The sequence below is a fragment of the Oncorhynchus mykiss genome, chromosome 21 (genome assembly GCF_057628025.1).
Source record: "Oncorhynchus mykiss isolate SJ-2025 chromosome 21, ASM5762802v1, whole genome shotgun sequence".
NCBI classification, from domain to species: domain Eukaryota; kingdom Metazoa; phylum Chordata; class Actinopteri; order Salmoniformes; family Salmonidae; genus Oncorhynchus; species Oncorhynchus mykiss.
Window position 1 is genome coordinate 18,086,771 of NC_143042.1, and position 22,923 is coordinate 18,109,693.

Genomic DNA, 22,923 nt, shown 5'->3' on the forward strand with positions numbered 1-22,923 from the left:
AGACCAAACTCTGTGGCCATTTGAAAACCTGCTGTATGTAACATATTGTGCTATAGGTTGGAAAATAAATACATGCAACTTGTGTTTTGTTTCCTTGCCACGATACTAGCGAATATCGTCCCGGCCCTAACACACACACACACACACACACACACACACACACACACACACACACACACACACACACACACACACACACACACACACACACACACACACAACTGTATAGAAAGGATAATGATGTTCTACAGAGAGGCAGTGTGGTACCAGAGTGGAAGTGAATAGGCTGCTAGGGAAACGGACAGGGCTCCATGCTGATTGTATTAGCATGTTAATAGTATTCAGTTCTATTTCAGGCTGCTGGTTATTAATACTGAGGCCCAGCGCTGAGAGCAGCCCCTTCATTAGTAACTCTGCAGATACCAAGGACCAAGATGTACTGACACACATGCGCGCATGGACACACACAGAGATGAATAATGACACACGCACACACACTCACGGATGGACAAAGACACACACCCGAATGAAGACAAACACACACACCGACAGACATGCATCAAATCTTAAATCACACACACACACTTTCAGTGTGCTTGACCTAGAGGAGAGAACAGATTCCTTGACATGGAGCAGCAGATGGTTTTCCTGCAGTGTGTTCTCTCTCTGGGATATGACTTATTCAGGAGTGACGGACAGTCAGCTCATCCACCAGGAGAAGACAGAGACCACCGGGGAGGTGAAGTGGTGGTCCAGACCAGAAAGACACAGGAAGAATAAGAGAATGAGAAAGGAAAAGAGATGGGGAGAGGTTCTCATGGGAATCTATAAGCTCAGCATTCAGATCATGACTTTTTCCCACATTTTGATATGTTACAGCCTTATTATAAAATTGAAGAAAGTTTTTTTTTAATTTTTTTGCAAATGTATTAAAAATGTTAAACTGAAATATGACATTTACATAAATATTCAGACCCTTTACTCGGTAATGTGTTGAAGCACCTTCAGGCAGCGATTACAGTCTTGAGTCTTCTTGGGTATGATGCTACAAAGCTTGGCACACCTGTATTTGGGGAGTTTCTCCCATTCTTCTCTGCAGATCCTCTCAAGCTCTGTCAGGTTGGATGGGAGAGGTTCGCATGGGAATCTATAAGCCTAGCATTCGTATATGCACTGTACACCCAACTCGCTACACACACAAAAACACAGGTGCTCAGCTTTCCAAGTACACACTATTCGTACCAGTCGACAGTTGTGCATGGGAACAAGATATACGCTTCAACCCCCCCCATTCTGGTCTGCTACAGAGCCTCAACCCTGGCCAATAGGATCAGTACAGTGCCTTTAGAAATGATTGATACCACTTGATTTATTCCACATTTTGTTGTGTTACAGCCAGAATTAAAAATGGATTAAATAGATGTTAATTTTTGGGGGGCAAATTAATTGAAAATGAAATACAGAAATATCTCATTTACATAAGTATTCAAACCCCTGAGTCATTACATGTTACAGCTGTGAGTCTTTCTGGGTAAGTCTGGAAGGGCTTTGCACACCTGGATTGTACAATATTTGCAAAAAAAAAAGTTGTTATTCTTCAAGCCATTTTCAAGTCTTGCCATAGATTTTCAAGCCAATTTAAGTCAAAACTGTAACTAGGCCCCTCAGAAACATTACATTTCATCTTGGTAAGCAACTCCAGTATATATTTGGCCTTGTATTTTAGGTTATTGTCATACTAAAAGGTGAATTTGTCTTGCGGTGTCAGTTGAAAAGCAGACGGAACCAGGTTTTCCTCCTCTAGGATTTAGCCTGTTCTTAGTTTTTTTATAAACTCCCTAGTCCTTGCCAATGACAAGCATACAATTCAAACTTCTACTTTTAAAAATCCATCTTTCCAGAAACAAGTCTCTCACCGTTGCCGCCTGCTATAGACCACCTTCTGCCCCCAGCTGTGCCCTGGACACCATATGTGAATTGATTGCCCGTCATCTATCTTCAGAGCTCGTGCTGCTAGGTGACCTAAACTGTGACATGCTTAACACCCCGGCCATCCTACAATCTAAGCTTGATGCCCTCAATCTCACACAAATTATCAATGAACCCACCAGGTACAACCCCAAATCCATAAACACGGGCACCCTCATAGATATCATCCTAACCAACTTGCCCTCCAAATACACCTCTGCTGTTTTCAACCAAGATCTCAGCAATCACTGCCTCATTGCCTGCAACCGTAATGGGTCTGGGGTCAAACGACCACCCCTGATCACTGTCAAACGCTCCCTAAAACACTTCAGCGAGCAGGCCTTTCTAAAAATGACCTGGCCCGGGTATTCTGGAAGGATATCCCAGTAGTAGAGGATGCCTGGTTATTCTTCAAAAGTGCCTTCCTTATCATCTTAAATAAGCATGCCCAATTCAAAAAATGTAGAACCAGGAACAGATATAGTCCGTGGTTCTCTCCAGAACTGACTGCCCTTGACCAGCACAAATCATCCTCTGGTGTTCTGCATTAGCATCGAATAGCCCCCGTGATATGAAACTTTTCAGGGAAGTTAGGAACAAAAATACAAAGGCAGTTAGGAAAGCAAAGGCAAGCTTTTTAGAAACATATATTTGCATCCTGTAGCACAAACTCAAAAATGTTCTGGGACACTGTAAAGTCCATGGAGAATAAGAGCACCTCCTCCCAGCTGCCCACTGCACTGAGTATAGGAAACACTATCACCACCGATAAATCCACTATAATTGAGAATTTCAATAAGCATTTTTCTACGGCTGGCAATGCTTTCCACCTGGCTACCCCTACCCCGATAAACAGCCCCCTCCACAGCAACTCGCCCAAGTTCTCCGCTATGCAATCTGGATCAGAGCTGGTCATGGGTGCACCTCAGCCACACTCAAGGTCCTAAACGATATCATAACCACCATCGATAAGAGACATTACTGTGCAGCCGTATTCATCGACCTGGCCAAGGCTTTCGACTCTGTCAATCACAACATTCTTATTGGCAGACTCAACAGCCTTGGTTTCTCAAAGGATTGCCTCGCCTGGTTCACCAACTACTTCTCAGACAGAGTTCAGTGTGTCAAATCGGAGGGCCTGTTGTCCGGACCTCTGGCAGTCTCTATGGGGGTGCCACAGGGTTCAATTCTTGGGCCGACTCTCTTCTCTGTATACATCAATGATGTTGCTCTTGCTGCTGGTGATTCTTTGATCCACCTCAATGCAGACGACACCATTCTGTATACCTCTGGCCCTTCTTTGGACACTGTTAATTTTAAATTCAGGCTGTAACATAACAAAATTAGGAAAAAGTCAAGGGGTGTGAATACTTTCTGAAGGCCCTGTAGATCAGCCAAAGGTAGAGGCCCAGAGGCTGTGATAAACCATTACAAAATCTGATATATGCAAACACTCCTGTATTGCACAAACGGAATAACACATAAACACTAACACACACTCTCAATCACTCACTCACTCAATAACTGAACTTACTGTACATTGTGTGGTTGTGCAGCAGAGAAAAATGTTTGAGCAACTGAACTTAAGGCCGTCGGCAGGATTACAAGTCAAATCTGAGATCAGCAAAGCGAGGGTGTGTTGAGGTAGTTAGTGGTTTACTGCATGTCTACACCGGGAGAAAAGCCATTACTGTAAGGCCACACACTCTGTTCTAATCAGTCGATAACGAGGCCGAGCCAGTTGTGTTAGTCAATTCTGTTTGGCCTCATTGTTTTTTAAATGAGCCTACTGGCTTCATTTGACTTGGACCCAGGCTTTCTCTAAAACAAGAGGCCAAACGAGAATTCAATTATCTGCCAGAGTGAACCATCAACTCTCATCAATGACAAATGAAAGCTCACCGCCCAGAGAACTCTAAGCCACTCAGGGTCTGGTTTGGGTACACTGAAAGGTGTATGTGTGTTATAGAATTGTGTTCACCACTGAAGTAATACACATCTCAGCTCCACAAACTGGGTGGTTCGAGCCCTGAATGCTGATTGGCTGACAACCGTGGTACATGACAAAACATGTATTTTTACTGCTCTAATTAAGTTGGTAACTAGTTAATAATAGCAATAAGGCACCTCGGGGGTTTGTGATATATGGCCAATATACCATGGCTACGGGCTGTGTCCAGGCACTCCATGTTGCGTCGTGCATAAGAACAGCCATTAGCCGTGGTATATATTGGCCATATATCACACCTCCTCGGGCCTTATTGCTTAAGTACGCCTCTAAGAAAGGAGATCGAAAGGAAGAGCAGAGAGGAAGAGGAATAGCAAGATGCGGAGGGAGGGGAGGGCAGAGGGAGAGAGATATACTCATAAATCTTTGAGAGCTATGTACACATAGGCTCCCTAGTTGCTAATTAGGAACGTCCAGAAGATACATTGAGCAGATGCTCCGCTGAGCTACGAAAACAAATCTCTCTCTCTCCCTTTTCCTCTGGGTGTGATACAGTCAATTGTGCTGAGTCACGGAACATTTTCTCAAAAAGGCATAATCACACTCACACCCCAGGTCATTAAGATTTGATGAGAGCGGGGTCTCTATCTCTGCCTGTCTGTCCAGGTGTGTTGTTGTGTGAGCAGCTGGGCAGGCACAGTCATCTAATATCCATAGAGTAACCGAGAGATGGCAACTCCATCACTCAGCAGGCACCACCAGTCCCTATCCATCCACTTTACATTCAGTCACCCACACACAGACACTGACTTCGTTTACAGTGAAGGGGAGGGAATAGAAGAAGAGATAGGGGACATTTTTACAATACACAACAAACTAATAACCCCATGACAATTCATAGACAGATCTAATGCATAAAGTATATCATATTGCAGATTTCTGCCGAACCCCTTTCAGAAAACACTTCAACCTTGTGCTCAATAGAAACAGTAAAATCCCTTAAAACCTCACGGTGCAGTAGAAATGGTACAGCAATATCGTACAGGGAGGACTGGTAATGCACCTTTTGAAGGAAAACTTTCAAGTTGAACACTGGAGAAAAATCATCTCTATCTTATAAAAAAAAGCCCATGTCATGTTTTAACAGATTTCAAGCTATTCTTATAATTTAAAGTGAACTTTTGTCTCTGAAGTGTCTAAGGACAGAAGGTTCAGAGAGTTCATCCATATAAAGGGTTAACTCCATCCCGCTTACTGTTTCAAAGTGCATAGCAATATTGCGTGAGGCAGAAAGACATCATTTTACTCTGTGAAACTGAGACATACAGTACATTGTGCATACTATCTCAATCTCTTTGGAAATCTCTTAAAACGCTAAACTTGAACACATTTTAATAATACCGACAGAAGAAACAAAGAATATAGCCACAAAGAGGTGAGTAGAGAGATCGCAAGGACGTTTTATGTATTCTCTTGTCTTCTTAAATTTAGAGTAGCTACAGTATTTGGGTTAAATTATCTTTGGTAAAAATGACTCATGTATAGAAATAACTTATCAAGATTGATCCCATATGTGACCCCATCAGAATAAAACCTCTCAACTGGAAACTATGAAAAGTAGTACCACAGGGTACTGACTCCACTAAATGCCTTATTGTTTCACCTCTGGTATCTGTCTAGATACGGCGACACCTCCAGCAGTCGCCTGTCTGAAGAGCCGTTCCTGTTCTCTGTCTGTCTACATGTGCTTACTGAGCCGGTCACCACTTCTTGTGGACACAACTTCCGCAACGCCTGTATCAGCGGGTATTGTAATTCTACAGAAGACCGGAGTGTTGTGTCAACACAATGTTGAGTAGTTGTAGAACATTGTAAGATTTAAATCAGAGGTAAAAATGAGTTCTCTGCCAAACCTGGGAAGTGTCCTGTGACATCTGCACTGGGAAGAGGCCCTGAAGTCCTGCCTGGTGTGTCAGACCTCTTACGGCGAGACTCACCTGGTGCCTCAGAGTGTCTCAGCCTGGAAGACAGGATGTGTAAGAAGCACGACAGACCTCTAGAGCTGTTCTGTAGGCCTGACAAGATGTGTGTGTGTGTGTGTGTGTGTGTGTGTGTGTGTGTGTCAGTTCTGTACAGACCACATAACAGTGTCCCTCTAGAGGAAGAGAGTGGAGAGAGGAAGGCTCAGCTTAGGAAGACTGAGGCAGAAGTGCAGAAGATGATCCAGGAGAGACTGCAGAAGATTCAAGAGATCAAACACTCAGTAGATCTCAGCAAGAGAGATATTTACATTGACACCCCCCCCCCCCCCCTCTTTGTTTTTACACTGCTGCTACTCGCTGTTTATTACCTATGCAGTCACTTTACCCCTACCTACATGTACAAATTACCTCGACTAACCTGTACCCCCGCACATTGACTCAGTATCGGTATGATTAGTATTTAAACTACTGCCCTCTGAAATCTTACAATCAAATAAAACATTTGACACGCTGATTTCTGTCTTAACCTTGCAAATAAATTATTGTATTTACTGAAAAGGAAAACTTTCAAAAGGATATGAACCTGAGTAAAAACAGTTTTGTCGTTGCATATGTCGTTGTCCATATGTTTCTATGTTCGACATTCCATAGGCTAAAGACAATGGGGCATATACACTCCAAATCCTAAGTGGATGATGCATCCCTGTGTATATACTGTTATGATCACAGATCTTCTGTGGCGAATGGAAAAGAGGAAGAGGAGATCCCTTCCACAGAATGAATGTCCGTTAGTCATGTAGAGAGAGTTGGGGTGCACGTCTGGAACAGAGAAGAGGCCGAGGCAGGAACTGAACACCGTATTATCGTCAATAACAGTCTATCTAGAGCTCATCTCCATGTGGACTAAAACACTTTAGTAGAGGTCAAAGCAATGACGGTAGATAAGAACAATTAAAACAGTGAAAGATCATGTTTAACCTTATGGCGCAGTAAAAGAAAGATACATCACACAGAACTATTGCACAGGAAGGAGCTTAGTAATGTAATTGTACTTTTCAGGGAATCTATATGTTTAACAGCAGAACAAACTGTCTCAAACTTTGAATTGCTCTTTAGGAGACAAAAAAAAAACACATACCAGTGAAAATAACACAAAAAGCACTTTGGTGATCACTTCATTTACTATCTAGACCGGTGAAAATGATGAAAACCTGCCCTGTTTTAACTGTCCTCTCGGAGGTCACTCTGTCTTGGTTGACTTAAGGTAAATGGTAAAATAACGTAACAAGAACGTTCGTTATCACTACATCGTTTATGGCTGAACAATTACGAGGACTAAATTGACCTGTAAATGTAGATTGCTGTCGATTTCAAGCAGTCCCGATGATTGCTCTTTTGGTCTCAGTGTCGGAGAGAACTTGGGAGAGTTCAGCCGTGTAAAGGGTTAATACTGTTCCAGGAAGAGAAACGCTGCAGAGCAGAATCCGGTGGGGAGGAGCACTTCAACTTCACTTTACTGAACTGAAACTAAAGTGGTGAGACGTACAGTATATTGTGTACGGGAACAAACTCTCTCGAACACTTTATAAATATTTCTAAAAAAACAAGCTTTTAGGCCTAATTTGACCCCACAAATGGAAAGAACAGAGACAGCACCCACACTCACATAAACACAGGTGAGTAGAGAGATAAACATGGACAAGTCAACCTAAACTCGACCTTGTTTAAATATGATCCAGGTTCTTTATCTCCAGTATGTTAAACTCTCTTTTGTAAAACTTCTGATTTCTATGTTAAAACCATATATTATGTTTGGTTAATATCAATCCCATAAGAATTCCAGTAAATGCTTTATGGTTTCACCTTTGGTCTCTTGTCTAGATATGGCCACCTCCGGCAGTCTCCTGTCTGAAGAGCAGTTCCTGTGTTCTGTCTGTCTGGATGTGTTCACTGAGCCAGTCTCTACTTCATGTGGACACAACTTCTGCAAGGCCTGTATCACAAAGTACTGGGATAGGGATGACCTGTGCCAGTGTCCCATGTGTAAAAATACATTCGATAAGAGACCAGATCTGTTCGTCAATACTTTCATTTCTGAGATGGCTGCACAGTTCAGAAAGAGTGTTAGGGAATCTAACAGCAACCAAGGCCTCCACCCTGACCTACCAGGAGAAGTGCCCTGTGATGTCTGCACTGGGACAAAGCTCAAGGCCCTGAAGTCCTGTCTGGTGTGTCTGGCCTCTTACTGTGAGACTCACCTGGAGCCTCATCAGATATCCCAAGCCTTAAAGAGGCACGAGCTAATTGACCCTGTGGAGAAACTGGAAGACAGGATGTGTAAAAAGCATGACAGACCTCTAGAGCTGTTCTGTAGAAGTGACGAGATGTCTCTTTGTGTCTTCTGCTTGAAAGCAGACCACATGACTCATGACACTGTCCCTCTAGAGGAAGAGCGTGGAGAGAGGAAGGCTCAGCTTAGGAAGACTGAGGCAGAAGTGCAGAAGATGATCCAGGAGAGACTGAAGAAGGTTCAAGAGATCAAACACTCAGTAGATCTCAGCAAGAGAGAGTCAGAGCGAGAGATATCAGACAGTGTACAGGTCTTCACTGCTCTGGTTCGCTCCATTGAGAGAAGTCAGGCTGTGCTCATTGAGGTGATTGAGGAGAAGCTGAAAGCAACAGAGAGGCAGGCTGAAGGGCTCATTAAAGAGCTGGAGCAGGAAGTCACTGAGCTAAAGAGGAGAAGCATTGAGCTGGAGCAGCTCTCACACACTGAGGACCACCTCCACCTCCTACAGAGCTTCCCATCCCTCTGCACCCCTCCAGACACCAGAGACTGGTCTGAGATCAGTGTTCACGGTGATCTTTGTGTGGGGACTGTGAGGAGAGCTGCGTCTCAAGTGGAGGAGACCATTATGAGTGAAGTGGAGAAGTTGTGTGACGCTGAGCTGAAGAGGATTCAGCAGTATGCAGTGGATGTGACTCTGGACCCTGATACAGCACATCCCTACCTCATCCTGTCTGAGGGTGGAAAACAAGTGAAATATGGAGACACAAAACAGAATGTTCCTAACAATCCAAAAAGGTTTCATAATTACGGTGATGTCCTTGGGAAAGAAATATTCTCCTCATGGAGATTTTATTATGAGGTGACTGTCAAAGGGAAGACTAAGTGGGATTTAGGAGTGGCCAGAGAGTCTATCAACAGGAAGAATAATAAAATCCCACTGACACCTAATAATGGATACTGGACTGTACGGCTGAGGAATGGAGAGTACAAGGCTCTAGCTGGCCCTGGTGTTCCCCTCTCCCTGAGAGAGAAGCCCCATAAATTGGGGGTGTTTGTGGATTATGAAGAGGGTCAGGTCTCCTTTTATGATGTGAAGGCCAGGTCTCATATCTACTCTTTCACTGGCTGCACCTTCACAGAGAAACTCTATCCATACTTCTGTCCCTGTAGTAATGATGGTGGTGAAAACTCTGCCCCTCTGATCATCTCTCCTGTCAATCACACAGCCTGATTAACAAGACTCTGAACTGTATTGTTGGAACGGGAACTATTTTTCATAACAGATTGCATTTCTACATTTACAAATTTAGTTTATTCAGTTAAGGTTCATTACACATTATTTGTGTTTTGTCATTGGAATCTTAGAATCAGAATTGTATTTGATCTGTCTTAAGTATGAATAAATGTTCGTATTAAAAATGAAAAAGGACCAAATGTACTCTACACATTGCTTTGATTAAACCCATTTAACGCAAAAGCTGACATTTGAGAGTGAAAGCTAACTCTTCCTCACAGTCCAATTGTAACGGTTTTCTTGGTGAGAAGGAGAGTCGGACCAAAATGCGGCGTGTCTATTGCAATCCATGTTTAATGAAGTAACACACTAAACACGAACACTATCAAAACAATAAACTTAACGAAAACCGAAACAGCCTATACTTGTGTAACCTAACACAGAACAATGACATCAGGACACAAAGGACAATCACCCACGACAAACTCAAAGAATATGGCTGCCTAAATATGGTTCCCAATCAGAGACAACGATAAACACCTGCCTCTGATTGAGAACCACTTCAGACAGCCATAGACTTAGCTAGAACACCCCACTAGCTACAATCCCCATACATACACACCACATACAAAAACCCATGCCACACCCTGGCCTGACCAAATAAATAAAGATAAACACAAAATACTTTGACCAGGGTGTGACACCAATGTTCTCTCTACTCTCTCTCGCTCTCCTCTAATCTGTAAGAAGGGTTCGCAAGAATTGATGGCAATGCCTGAAAAATAAATGTGTTGCCTTTAAAATGTTTAATTATGAAAAAACAAGCTTTCTTTACTGCTAATAAAGATGTTCCTTAAACATGCGCCATGTCTTCTTTCAACACTGCAGAATCTACATATTTAATTTCTATGTTCAACAATGTATTGGCAAAAGGCTGTGGAGGCATGGACACTAAAGATGAAGTGGGTGTTGTATCACTGTGCATAGATCATTATGATAATAGAGAGGGTTTAAAGTAGGGTTTTATTTTGACCAGCTGTTACAATGCTTTCCCCGAATGTGTCAAATGTCAAAACGTCTGGTAAGACGAGGGGTGGGGGTGTGTGTCTATTTGTCAAAACAGCTGGTGCGCAATGTCTAATATTAAAGAAGTCTCAATAGGGAAGTGGTCAGATGACGCAGATGCTACACTACATGACTGTTTTACTAGCACAGACTGGAATATGTTCCGGGATTCATCCAATGGCATTGAGGAGTATTCCACCTCAGTCACTGCCTTCATCAATTTGTGCAATGACGACGTCGTCCCCACAGTGACCGTATGTACATACCCCAACCAGAAGCCATGGATTACAGGCAACATTTGCACCGAGCTAAAGGCTAGAGCTACCGCTTCTAAAGGAGTGGGACTCTAACCCGGAAGCGTATAAGAAATCCCGCTCTGCCCTCGGACGAACCATGAAACAGGCAAAGCGTCAGTACAGTACTAAGATTGAATCCTACTACACCGGCTCTGATGCTCCTGGATGTATTTCAAGGCCTACCTTCAAACTCACTGCCTCTTTGCTTGACATCATGGGAAAATCAAAAGAAATCAGCCAAGACCTCGGGAAAAAAATTGCAGCCCTCCACAAGTCTGGTTCATCCTTGGGAGCAATTTTAAAACGGCCGAAGGTACCACGTTCATCTGTACAAACAATAGTACGCAAGTAGAAACACCATGGGATTACGCAGCCGTCATACCGCTCAGGAAGGAGACACGTTCTGTCTCTTAGAGATGAAGGTACTTTGGTGCGAAAAGTGCAAATCAATCACCGAACAACAGCAAAGGACCTTGTAAAGATGCTGGAGAAAACAGGTACAAAAGTATCTATATCCACGGTAAAACAAGTCCTACATCGACATAACCAGGAAGGCCGCTCAGCAAGGAAGAAGCCACTGCTCCAAAACCGCCATAAAAAAGACAGACTATAGTTTGCAATGGCACATGGGGACAGAAGATTGTACTATTTGGAGAAATGTCCCCTGGTCGGATGAAAGAAAAATATAACTATTTGGCCATAATGACCATCGTTATGTTTGGAGGAAAAAGGGAGAGGCTTGCAAGCCAAAGAACACCACCCCAACCGTGAAGCATGGTTGTGGCAGCATCATATTGTGGGGGTGCTTTGCTGCAGGAGGGACTGGTGCACTTCACAAAATAGATGGCATGATAAGGGAGGAAAATTATGTGGATATATTGAAGCCACATCTCAAAACATCAGTCAGGAAGTTAAAGCTTGGTCACAAATGGGTCTTCCAAATGGACAATGACCCCAAGCATACGTCCAAAGTTGTGGCAAAATGGCTTAAGGACAACAAAGTCAAGGTAGTGGAGTGGCCATCACAAAGCCCTGACCTCAATCCTATAGGAAATGTGTGGGCAGAACTGAAAAAGTGTGTGTGCCAGGAGGCCTACAAACCTACAGTTACACCAGCTCTGTCAGGAGGAATGGGCCATAATTCACCCAACTTGTTGTGGGAAGCTTGTGGAAGGCTACCCAAAAAGTTTGACCCAAGTTAAACAATTTAAAGGCAATGCTACCAAATACTAATTGAGTGTTTGTAAAATTCTGACCCACTGGGAATGTGATGAAAGAAATAAAAGCTGAAATAAATAAATAATTATCTTTACTATTATTCTGACATTTCACATTCTTAAAATAAAGTGGTGATCCTAACTGACCTAAGACAGGGCATTTTTACTAGGATTAAATGTCAGGATTTGTGAAAAACTGAGTTTAAATGTATTTGGCTAAAGTGTACAGTATGTAAACTTCCGACATCAACTGTATATACACTAGGCGGTGTCAGAGGCACCCAAGTCATAGACTGTTCTCTCTGCTAATGCACGACAATTCTAGGACCAAAAGGCTTCTAAACAGCTTCTACCTCTAAGTCATAAGACTCGTGAACAATTCATCAAAAGGTCATCCGGACTAGTTATATTGACACCCCCACACCCCCCTTTGTTTTTACACTAAGTAAGTAAGTCTTTCACGATAAGACTGGCTCTTAAAAGTACACCATGAGAGCTAACATTAATGATAAGCATGTCAATTTCTCATCACTACTTGTTTTTGTAAGAGGTGTTGACAAGCTGAATGCACCGAGCTGTCTGTTTAAACTACTAGCACACAGCTCAGACACACATGCATACTCCGCAAGGCATGCCACCAGAGGTCTCTTCACAATCCCCAAGTCCAGAACAGACTATGGGAGGCACACAGCTCAGACACACATGCATACCCCACAAGGCATGCCACCAGAGGTCTCTTCACAATCCGCAAGTCCAGAACAGACTATGGGAGGCGCACAGTACGACATAGAGCCATGACTGATGCAAGCAGTAGAATCAGATTTAATACACAAAAATACACATTATGGGACAACGAGGACTGTGAAGAGACACACACAAGGTACAGACACACGCATACGAATACATTGTGACATTGTTGTATGGGAGTATTGTAGACACAGTGCCTTCAGGAAGTAGTCAGACCCCTGGACTTTTCCACATTTTGTTACGTTACAGCCTTATTCTAAAATTGATAAAAATAGAAAATATCCTCAGCAATCTACACACAATACCCATAACTACAAAGCAAAAACAGGTTTTTATAAATGTTCGCAAATGTATTACAAATTTTAAATAGAAATACCTTATTTAAATAAGTATAGGGACCCTTTGCTATGAGACTCGAAATTGGGCTCAGGCGCATCCTTTTTCCATTGATCATCCTTGAGAAGTTTCTGCAACTTAATTGGAGCCTACCTGTGGTAATTTCAATTGATTGGACATGATTTGGAAAGGCACACACCTGTCTATATAAGATTCCACAGATGTAAGTGCATGTTAGAGCAAAAACCAAGCCATGAGGTAGAAGGAATTGTCCATAGAGCTCCGAAACAGGATTGTGTCGAGGCACAGATCTGGGGAAAGGTACAAAAACACTTCGGCAGCATTGAAGGTCCCCAAGAACACAGAGGCCTCCATCATTCTTAAATGGAAGAAGTTTGGAACCACCAAGACTCTTCCTAGAGCTGGCCGCTCGGCCAAACTTAGCAATAGGAGGAGAGGTGTTGACAAGCTGAATGCACCGAGCTGTCTGTTTAAACTACTAGCACACAGCTCGGCCAAACTTAGCAATAGGAGGAGAGGTGTTGACAAGCTGAATGCACCGAGCTGTCTGTTTAAACTACTAGCACACTAGCACACAGCTCAGACACACATGCACCGAGCTGGGAGGTGATCTAGAACCCGATGGTCACTCCGACAGAGCTCTAGAGTTCCGCTGTAGAGACGACAGAACCTTCCAGAAGGACAACCATCTCTGCAGCACTCCACCAATCAAGTCTTTAGGGTAGAGTGGCCAGACGGAAGCCACTCCTCAGTTAAAGGCACTTGACAGCCCACTTTGAGTTTGTCAAAAGGCACCTAAAGACTCGGACCATGAGAAACAAGATTCTCTGGTCTGATGAAACCAAGATTGAACTCTTTGGCTTGAATGCCAAACATCACGTCTGGAGGAAACCTGGCACAATCCCTACAGTGAAGCATGGTGGTGGCAGAATCATGGTGTGGGGATGGTTTTCAGCGGCAGGGACTCTGAGAATAGTCTGGATCGAGGCAAAGATGAACGGAGCAACGTACAGAGAGATCCTTGATGAAACCAAAGAGCTCAGGACCTTGGAAGGGCAACCGTCACCCCAGTATAACAGGACAACATCCCTAAGCACACAGCCAAGTCAACACAGGAATGGCTTTGAGACAAGTCTCTGAATGTCCTTGAGTGGCCCAGCCAGAGCCCGGACTTGAACCCGATCGAACATCTCTGGAGACAACTGTGCAGCAATGCTCCCCATCCAACCTGACAAAACTTGAGTGGATCTGCAGAGAAGAATGGGAGAAACTCAAATACAGGTGTGCCAAGCTTGTATCGTTATAACCAAGAAGACTTGAGGCTGTAATCGCTGCCAAAGGTGCTTCAACAAAGTACTGAGTAAAAGGTCTGAATTCTTATGTAAATGTATTTGTTAAAAAAATATATTAGCAAAAATGTTTTAAAAAACAAACTGTTTTTGTTTTGTCATTATGGGGTATCGTGTGTAGATTAATGAGTGAAAAAAACTATATAATCAATTTTAGAATAAGGCTGTAACGTAACAAAATGTGGAAAAAGTCAAGGGGTCTGAATACTTTCAGAATGCACAGTATGTAGTGATGTAATAATGTTATATGGTGTACTGTCTTTAGTTTTATATGTAATGTAAGTGTTTTAATATGTTTGGACCCCAGGAAGAGTAGCTGCTTCCTTGGCAGCAGCTAATGGGATCCCTAATAAATACAAATCCCCATATTTGACTAAAGAAAAACACTGAGCAGATCTCCCAATTAGACATGCCCTGGTGGCCTACAGAGTCATGTAAGGGAACACCCCCCTGAAATGCACTGTGCATTTGCAATATGTTTCAATGGGCATTTACCATCAAAAATTTGTCATGTTCAAAAATACTGCAGAAATGCAAAATTGACTAGCCTGATGAACTCGGGATGGCCGGGCAGTGATGGTGGTTCCTCTCCATCGCTCGTTGTGTTGATTTCATCATGTCCATTTGGTGATGTTTTTCACTGTTGAATCATATTGCAAATGCACTGTGCATTTGCAATATGTTTCATTGGGCATTTAACATTACGGATTTGTCATGCTCAAAAATACTGCAGAAATGCGAAATTGACTGGCCCGATGAACTCAGGATGGCCGGGCAGTGTTTCTGGTTCCTCTCCATCGCTCGTTGGTGTTGATTTCAGAATATCATTTTGGTGATGGTACCTCACTGTTTAAACATATTGCAAATGGACAAAAGTCAGCCAGCAAGTCACCGTCCAACAGTCAATTAGATATCATTCTGACACCAAACTGATACAAACTGACACCACACCCACTTTTCCCAACTCGTTTAGAAGCCAACTATCACATATTTCAGAGCAGGCCCAAAATTCACAGCGCCTTCTGTTCAAACCATAGTAAAAACGTAAAACACGTGGTTGTGTTCTAGCTGCGGGTCCAGTTCTGACAGTATGTGTAGGCCTAGCTAGATCATTCGGTGCCCGGGCAAGACCTTAATTGGTGCTGAAAATCCCCCTTTTTCTATGCCTTGCTACGGGGTCCTTGAATGTGCTATCGGACAGAAACGTTAGGGTCCGTCTCTATGGGCCGAGGCGGTTGAAATGCACCTAGTCTTGCGACTCTGGGACATTTCTAAATGTCGTCATTTTCGTGATGTCAAAATTAATTGAAGTTATTGCAAATGTACGAGGCTGTTTCTCGGTCCGAGAACCTTATAGAGCCACATAACTCACCACGCACTATCGACCTGAGCTCTAGAACAGATTTCTAAAGTTTCAGAACTCTAGGTCTGACGGTTCTTTAATAGTTCGAACAAAGGTAACTATTGCAGGCTCTGTCTGTCTCTACGCACCACACTGTGTCCCTCTGTCCTAGCTGTCTGTGTGTGATTTTTTTCTTGGAAATTTTATGGGAGACATGACTGATTCACAGTTCATGGGGGTTGCCTAATCACACATATGAAGTTTTGAAAAGATCTGACCTTTTTAACCCTTCGAAAGGGATGACACCATTTAAGGCACTTTCGGTTGGCCCAGGAAGCTATAAATAAACACATATCCTGATTGGGGTATGCTTTTACAGAATCCTGAGTTTTATTTTTTACACAGGGTTGATTTACACAGGGTTGAATGCACTATGTATCACAAACTGCTGGTTGGGTATGGAAAAACACTTTTAGGGTGATTTTAACCACTTCCGGTTGCTCCAGGAAACTTAGAATCAACACAGGTAGACCTCATAGTGGCCTGATGGATTGTCATCGAAGACAGGTTCATAAGACATTCATAACCCTCATACGCTTCAGGTTGAATTTAGGGGTGCAGGCAATGTATTCCTATGGGGAGAGAAGTCATTGAAAACTGTTTGATGTAAACACCTTCTTTTAACTGTTAAGGGTTAATGCCACATGGTCAAGGTTAGGCTTGCACAGATCGGGAGGACCTCAGGAATGTTCCTGAGGTCTAATTGTGCTTCTAACCCTAACTGTTCTCCCGCTGTCACCCAAAAGCACCTGCAATTTAGGGCCAGGCTTCATTATGGGCCTACTTTTTTCATGGTCGCTGAGCTCAGACCGAGCAAGCTACGGTCTTGCGGGGCATCTCGTTGAACTCGGCTCAGCCGAGAGATTATGATAATGCCATTGCAGCAGGCTCTGAGTGTCTTTAAGCACCGCACTTTGGCACTCCATCCTTGCTGTGTGTATGTGTGTGTGTGTGTGTGTGTGTGTGTGTGTGTGTGTGTGTGTGTGTGTGTCTGTGTGTGTGTGTGTGTGTGTCTGTGTGTCTGTGTGTGTGTGTGTGTGTGTGTGTGTGTGTGTGTGTGTGTGTGTGTGTGTGTGTGTGTGTGTGTGTGTGTGTGTGTGTCTGTGTGTGTCTGTGTGTGTCTGTGTGTGTGTGTGTGTGTGTGACGTGTGTGTGTGTGTGTGTGTGTGAGAGAGAGCTTTTATTTGACATCAGTTGGGAGAAATGAATGATTTACAGTTCATGAGGGTTGCCTAATAACACATTAAGTTTTGAAAAGATCAGACCTTTTTAACCCTTCCAAACAGCACCTATGACACCATTTTAAGGCACTTCCGGTTTACTCAGGAAGCTGAAAGTGAACACATATCCTCCTTTGGGTAGGCACTTATAGAATATTGAGTTAAGTCTTTATGTTAAGAACTGACTTATTTACAGAGGGTTGAATGAGTGCGTGTTATTTCAGAAAATCACAGAAATCTCGCATAGCTCGGAAACACAATTCAAAAAGATTTGTCTGAACACGCTGCAACTGTAACTTAAAACAACATTTTTTAAATGTTTGAACATCACCAATTTGACATTGTATGATTTCTCTTAAATTACGATAGATAAATGGCTGGTTCTTTTTTTATTGACACCGTAGGTTGATTTACTTTGACGTGAAGCGGAAAAATGATTGCTCTATTTTCATTTTTGACCTTTAATCCCAGAAAATGGCCATAACTCAAAAACCGTTGAGGCCTGGACGCCATCTTGTTCGGGGCCAACTGCCCATTATGCTAAACCTATGCTCACCAAGTTTCGTCTTCGAAGACTTTTCCGTTTAGGAGATAAGACCATGTCGTGATTGGTGATGTTTTGTTCATTTGCAATATGATTCCACTCGCCCGGGACAGTGGAAAAATGACCAAAATATGAACATTTTATAAAAAGGAAACCGAATGTCCGAGAGACATCGTTTGATGACTTCCTGGAAGATCCGGCCCTGCTGCACGGCCTGACGCCGTCCGCGAATTTGAGAAACGTTGTCGGATGTCTAGTAAGGGACCATACATTTGCAATGTGGACAAAATGTTCCCTTAATGTATGTAAGCTACACAGCAGGGCACGCACACTCACTAACGATATCTCCAGTACTCCATTTCATGGGGACAGACAGACTCTCTTCAGAGGCTTCTTCACGTTCTAGAAGTTTCAAAGGGTTCTGTCTGAGTAAATAGAATCTTCAAAGTATTTCATCTCAAAAGAACTCAATGAAACATCAAAATACATATCTCCAACACACATTTACACAACGATACACACACACTTCAGGGACTTATTTTATACTCTGTCTCATCATAACCATCATTTCCATCAACTTTTTAAACAAACTTTTTTTTTTAAACACACATAAAAACACACCAACAAAATCCCTTGGGAACATTGTGCCACATGCACCAACTACAAAGACTCCTGTGAGTGGAGAGAAAATGTGTCACAAAAGAAGTCGTGTGAGTTCCTCTGTCAATTAGAGGTCTCTTCAGAAGTACAAGCAAGGCAGGGGGAGCAGAACACCTAAGGAAAGAGATCCTAACAAGAAACACAACTGACAGTTGTGAACCTCCCCAAAAGAATGAGGGACAAAGCCCCAAATTGAACACACTCTATCATAAATACAGCAGATACACACAGGCACACACAAACTTGCATTAAGTTGTGTAGGTATGCAGGTTTACGGAGAGATCTACTCAGAGTTGAACTCTCTGGTCAGCCATATGCTTTCACTCATACCGTACAACACACACACACACTCCTCTGTCACAAACCGCCTCTGGACCCGAGCTCTCTCTGTCTGAATATTTTTAAAGCAGAGGGCCCCAGTCAGAAACACATGTGTGATGGGCCCCTCATATCTCCTAGCCCGTCTGTAAACATGCCTGGAGGAGATGACATTATCAGGCAGAGCTAACACAGACCTAATGGAGCTGGAGGAGGGCTAACTCACAGGGCAGAGACACGTCCCATAAATACTGTCTACGGCTGTGTTTCAAATGGCAGCGTATTAACCATATAGTACACTCTCTGTATATAGTAGACTCTGCTTATAGTGAATGTGGATCTTGTGGTCAACTACTTATAGTGATTAAATTATCCTGCACGCATGTGAACACTGTATGAGGAGTTCTCTGTATTGCCATATGCAGGGCACTTTTCGCAAGGCATACACAGTACATAAGGATGCTTGGAATAAGAGCATGCAGTGTGATAAAAGTACTGTAACTGTAGTGTGAAATACTGTGCTCTCAACCCAGACAGGGTTAAAACATCTGTTCTCCCATCCAATTGGCTGCTCTCCAGTTGTGTGGGCCGGCGATAAACGGGTGCCAAACAAATTAGGCAGGAGAGAAAAAGCTCACCCCAACAAAAATCGCCAGACATTTTTTTGATGAGGCATTTACAAAACAATCTCCCAATTAGTGTTCAAGCCTCTGGCCTGTGTGTGTGTGGGGGGGAGGTTGAATATTTGAATGACAATGCAGGGCAATCGTCCATCTAAAAACAGGCCCTCACACCCCACTGGGCCAGATACACCGGAGAAAGACGTGATGGCGATCACTCTGACATTATTTTGCTCTCTTCATCTTTCTCTCTCTCTTATTCCCTCTGTCGCTATCTCACTCACTCGCTCTGCCTTTCTTCTCACTCACTCTTTTTCCGTCACTCTCCGTGCCTCCTCTCTGTCGCATGCTCCCTTTCTTTCTTTCTCTCATCCCTCATAGTCTTTCTCTCCTCCCATTGTCATGTTGGATTGTTTAAAATCCCAGTTCCGGACCGTTTATCACCAGAGTATGTGAACGGAACTGGAGCGAAGCGAAGAGTGCCCAATTTGACTGGAGCGCGGAGTGAGATTACAAAAAGGTTGGAGGGTCGGCCTTCTCGCCTGCTTCAATTTCGCTCCAGTAGTGCTCACTTCATGAGCTCAGGGCATGCCTGGCCCAGCATGCATTTGTAGTCTACTTGTGTGCTGCTATGGCCCCTTGCTTTAACTACTGTCATGGAGTTCGCTAAATGTTTCCATAAAGAAACTGATAAAACACACAGGTGCTAAATCAAGGTGACTTACAAAGATGAGGACCAAGAGCAAGAGAGGGATTGCGGCAATGTAATGTCCACAACTAAAGAATCATTGTCTAATCTGAAAACACACCTATCCTGAAAGCATGATGGTGTACTTACTTGCTAAAAGAAAGGAACGAGGTGAGTAGCTAATCAAGTGCAAAGTATTTACAAACTAAAAATCTGATCTCTTAAAAGTTTCTATTATCTATACAATAGGCCTGGCATATGCCCCCTTTCAATGAGCTTTCTGTTTTGATTGATTTATTTGGCCTAAAAAACTTTTTGGCCTACCTATAGGCATTTTTATAAATAACTCCATCTCCGCCCAGCTTGGCAAGAGTGCCCAAAAGGGTGTTTAGCATCTCCAGTGGCTCTGCGAGCGCGGAGAGGATGCTCTCTGCTACTGGCCTGACCATCACATGAGCCTGAAGCCACAAACTGGTTAAACTCATGTTTCTAAAAAATGAATTCAAAAAGGCACTGAGCCTAATAAAACATTTTTCATTTAAATTTGGATTTAATGATTTAATACCACAAAATGTTGTTTAAATTGGGAAACGCTTTATGTCCCTACCAGGGTATTGTGTCGCACTTGCAAATGTTTCACAATGTATTTCTTTGTAGGCTATTGAAATAATTGAAATAATATAGCCTGAGTCATTCCTTTTCGTTCCTTCTTAGGCTCCCTGTCTGGCTCCTAACCTATTTAGAGTGTTATATGCGGTTTAATATGACATGTAGCCTATTTGAAATGATGACATTCACCTTTTCATGTTTATCAAAATAGCCTACATTTCATTCCAATCATATGGTTTGGTTTCAATACTTCCAAACCAAATGGTAGGTCCAAGCAGTCACAGAAATAGATAGGCGTTGTTTAAATTGTGATTTTAATGAATGGAGCGAATTTGTGGCGTCAGTCTTTCCCCCCTGTGAGCACAGACCGGTTTTTAGCAGCAAGGTTGGAAAGGACTTGGAGCGATGAGCGGGATTTCCCACCGCTCAACACCGTTCACATACCCTGCTTATCACAGACAGGTCTCCAAACAGGCAAGAGAGCTGTGGCCCAAGGGCTCTCATTACAGAGAGGAGACAGAGTGCACACACACACACACACACACACACACACACAGTGCACACACAGGCTCACATACTATCTCCATCTTTCTCTCCCTCCTTAATTCCTTCCCTCTCCCTCTCTCCCTCTATTCCCCCCCCCCCCCCCCCCCCCCACTCCCTCCCCCAGTTCTATCAGTTAGTCCAGCCTGTAGATACATGAACAGCTGTTGGTGTTTAATTAAGGCCCAAATTAAATCAGCATCTATTAAATCTTCCCAGCGTATCAAAGAGCCCGGCACGGGACAGGCGTGGGGAGAGATCTAACGCACCCCCACACATATCACTAACCTATCTCCAACGCATTTCTAATGCATGTTGACAGTCCAGAACAAAGGGCGACCGGAGGGAAGAGGGGGAGAGGGGGGGGGGTGGAAAGAGGGAGGGAGAAGAGAGTGAAAATGGACAGGAGAGTGAGAGGGACAGAAAGATAGAGCGAAGGAGAGAGGAAAAGCGGGGGTCTGGCTTGAAATGCTATTGGATCTTCCTCGCTGAATTCCGGAGATGATCCGCATTTCCTGTTCCCTGGCACCAGTATCAAAGACAGTACAGTGAGGCGAGAGGCCGGAAAAGAGTGCGTATTCAGTGAATACTCTCTCCCTCTCCTCATCCTCTCTCTATGCCTTCTGAAACACATCCGTACACATAGTCTCGGTCTCTCCCTGCAACAGGGCCTGTGGAGCTCACAGCAGACACATACAGCTCTTTTCTGTTCGGTCCCTTTCTGCTGGGTTCATTCACAGATCACAGCGTCACTCACTCACACACACACAGTCTGAGGTCTCCCAAACCGCAGGCCCCGTGGCAGATACTGTAGGCCTTTAGAGAAGAAATATGCTGTGCGTGCGGTCAAATGAGAGATTCCATCTACTGCACTAACACACACGCCATCCCTCAGAGAGAGTTCTTGTCACCACTAGTTGAGACACTGATAGGGCTCTGGGCTTGTATTTGAGGCCTTAACATACTGCAAAGGATTACACAAAAACACACACACAAACAAACACAACCATTATTCTTTCACATCTGTCTCTCACCCTCTCCCCTCACACCAATTCATCCCTCCCTCCTTCCATCTCCATCATGTTGTGTTGTGATGTCATAGCCACACCATAGAGATGGTGGTGAGGTTGGTGTGTGGTGAGTAGCAGATGCTACTAGTGATGATGATGGTCTTGGGGGGGGGGGGGGGGGGGGGGGGGGGGTGAGAGAGTCCAAGCCCAGCGTCAGTGCTTGGTTTGGGGTAGGACTCAAGACTGCAATGCCTAGTGGTGGTGGTTAGAGGTATGGAACTCCACACATGAAAGAGGGGAGGGAGAGCGGACTGAGGCCCAGGAGCGGTTTTGGTGGCTGAGGACAGGGAGCAGAGATCGGGGTTGTGGCCCAGGCACAGTGCCTGATTGTGAATATAACTCTGGGCGTTCCCTGGTGGGTGGAGGGAATTGAAGTTGTGTGTGCAGTTTGTGTGTGTTTTCTGGCTGGAGACACAGAGGCATGTTACTGTGCCATGTAAACACACAGCCAGGCCGGGCAGCAGGCCAACACAGCTGTTTGTGTGTGTGTGTGTGTGTGTGTGTGTGTGTGTGTGTGTGTGTGTGTGTGTGTGTGTGTGTGTGTGTATGAGCTGGTTATATACCAGCCAGTTCATTTGGTGGATCAACCATCTAGAGAAACAGAATAACGTGTGTGTACAGTAACAGTATGGCCAAATGTTGGTATGGGAATGTCCTGGTTTCTGCCTCTCTGGGGTGTATATTACAAAGGATTGTAACACAGGATCAGACAAAGGGAGAGACGGGTGAAAACTACATAGACAGCTTTGTGTGTGTGTGTGTGTGTGTGTGTGTGTGTGTGTGTGTGTGTGTGTGT

The 22,923-nt window shown here is 43.8% G+C and overlaps 2 protein-coding genes across 3 annotated transcripts in view; one reads left to right on the forward strand and one right to left on the reverse strand.

Moving 5' to 3' along the window:
* The window catches only part of LOC110501043 (protein O-mannosyl-transferase TMTC1), a 100,251-nt gene that overhangs the window by 61,278 nt on the left and 16,050 nt on the right, over positions 1-22,923 (reverse strand). The window lies entirely within an intron of this gene.
* LOC110500167 (E3 ubiquitin-protein ligase TRIM39-like) lies at positions 5,644-10,280 on the forward strand. Of its 2 annotated transcripts, none has more exons than XM_090214137.1 (2): positions 5,644-5,712; positions 7,734-10,280. In XM_090214137.1, the coding sequence occupies exons 1-2, from the start codon at positions 5,659-5,661 to the stop codon at positions 9,417-9,419; spliced, it is 1,740 nt and encodes a 579-aa protein (XP_090070263.1). In that variant the 5' UTR covers positions 5,644-5,658; the 3' UTR covers positions 9,420-10,280. The 2 variants fall into 2 exon arrangements, with proteins under 2 accessions (XP_090070263.1, XP_021433036.2); XM_021577361.3 differs by lacking the exon at positions 5,644-5,712 and adding an exon at positions 7,364-7,574 and having other exon boundaries at positions 7,780-10,280.

Coding starts and splice junctions, on each gene's coding strand:
- LOC110500167 (XM_090214137.1), top strand. CDS start 5,659: ATGTGCTTACTGAGCCGGTCACCACTTCTTGTGGACACAACTTCCGCA. Junction 5,713..7,733: donor ACACAACTTCCGCAACGCCT/GTATCAGCGGGT, acceptor CAATCCCATAAG/AATTCCAGTAAATGCTTTAT.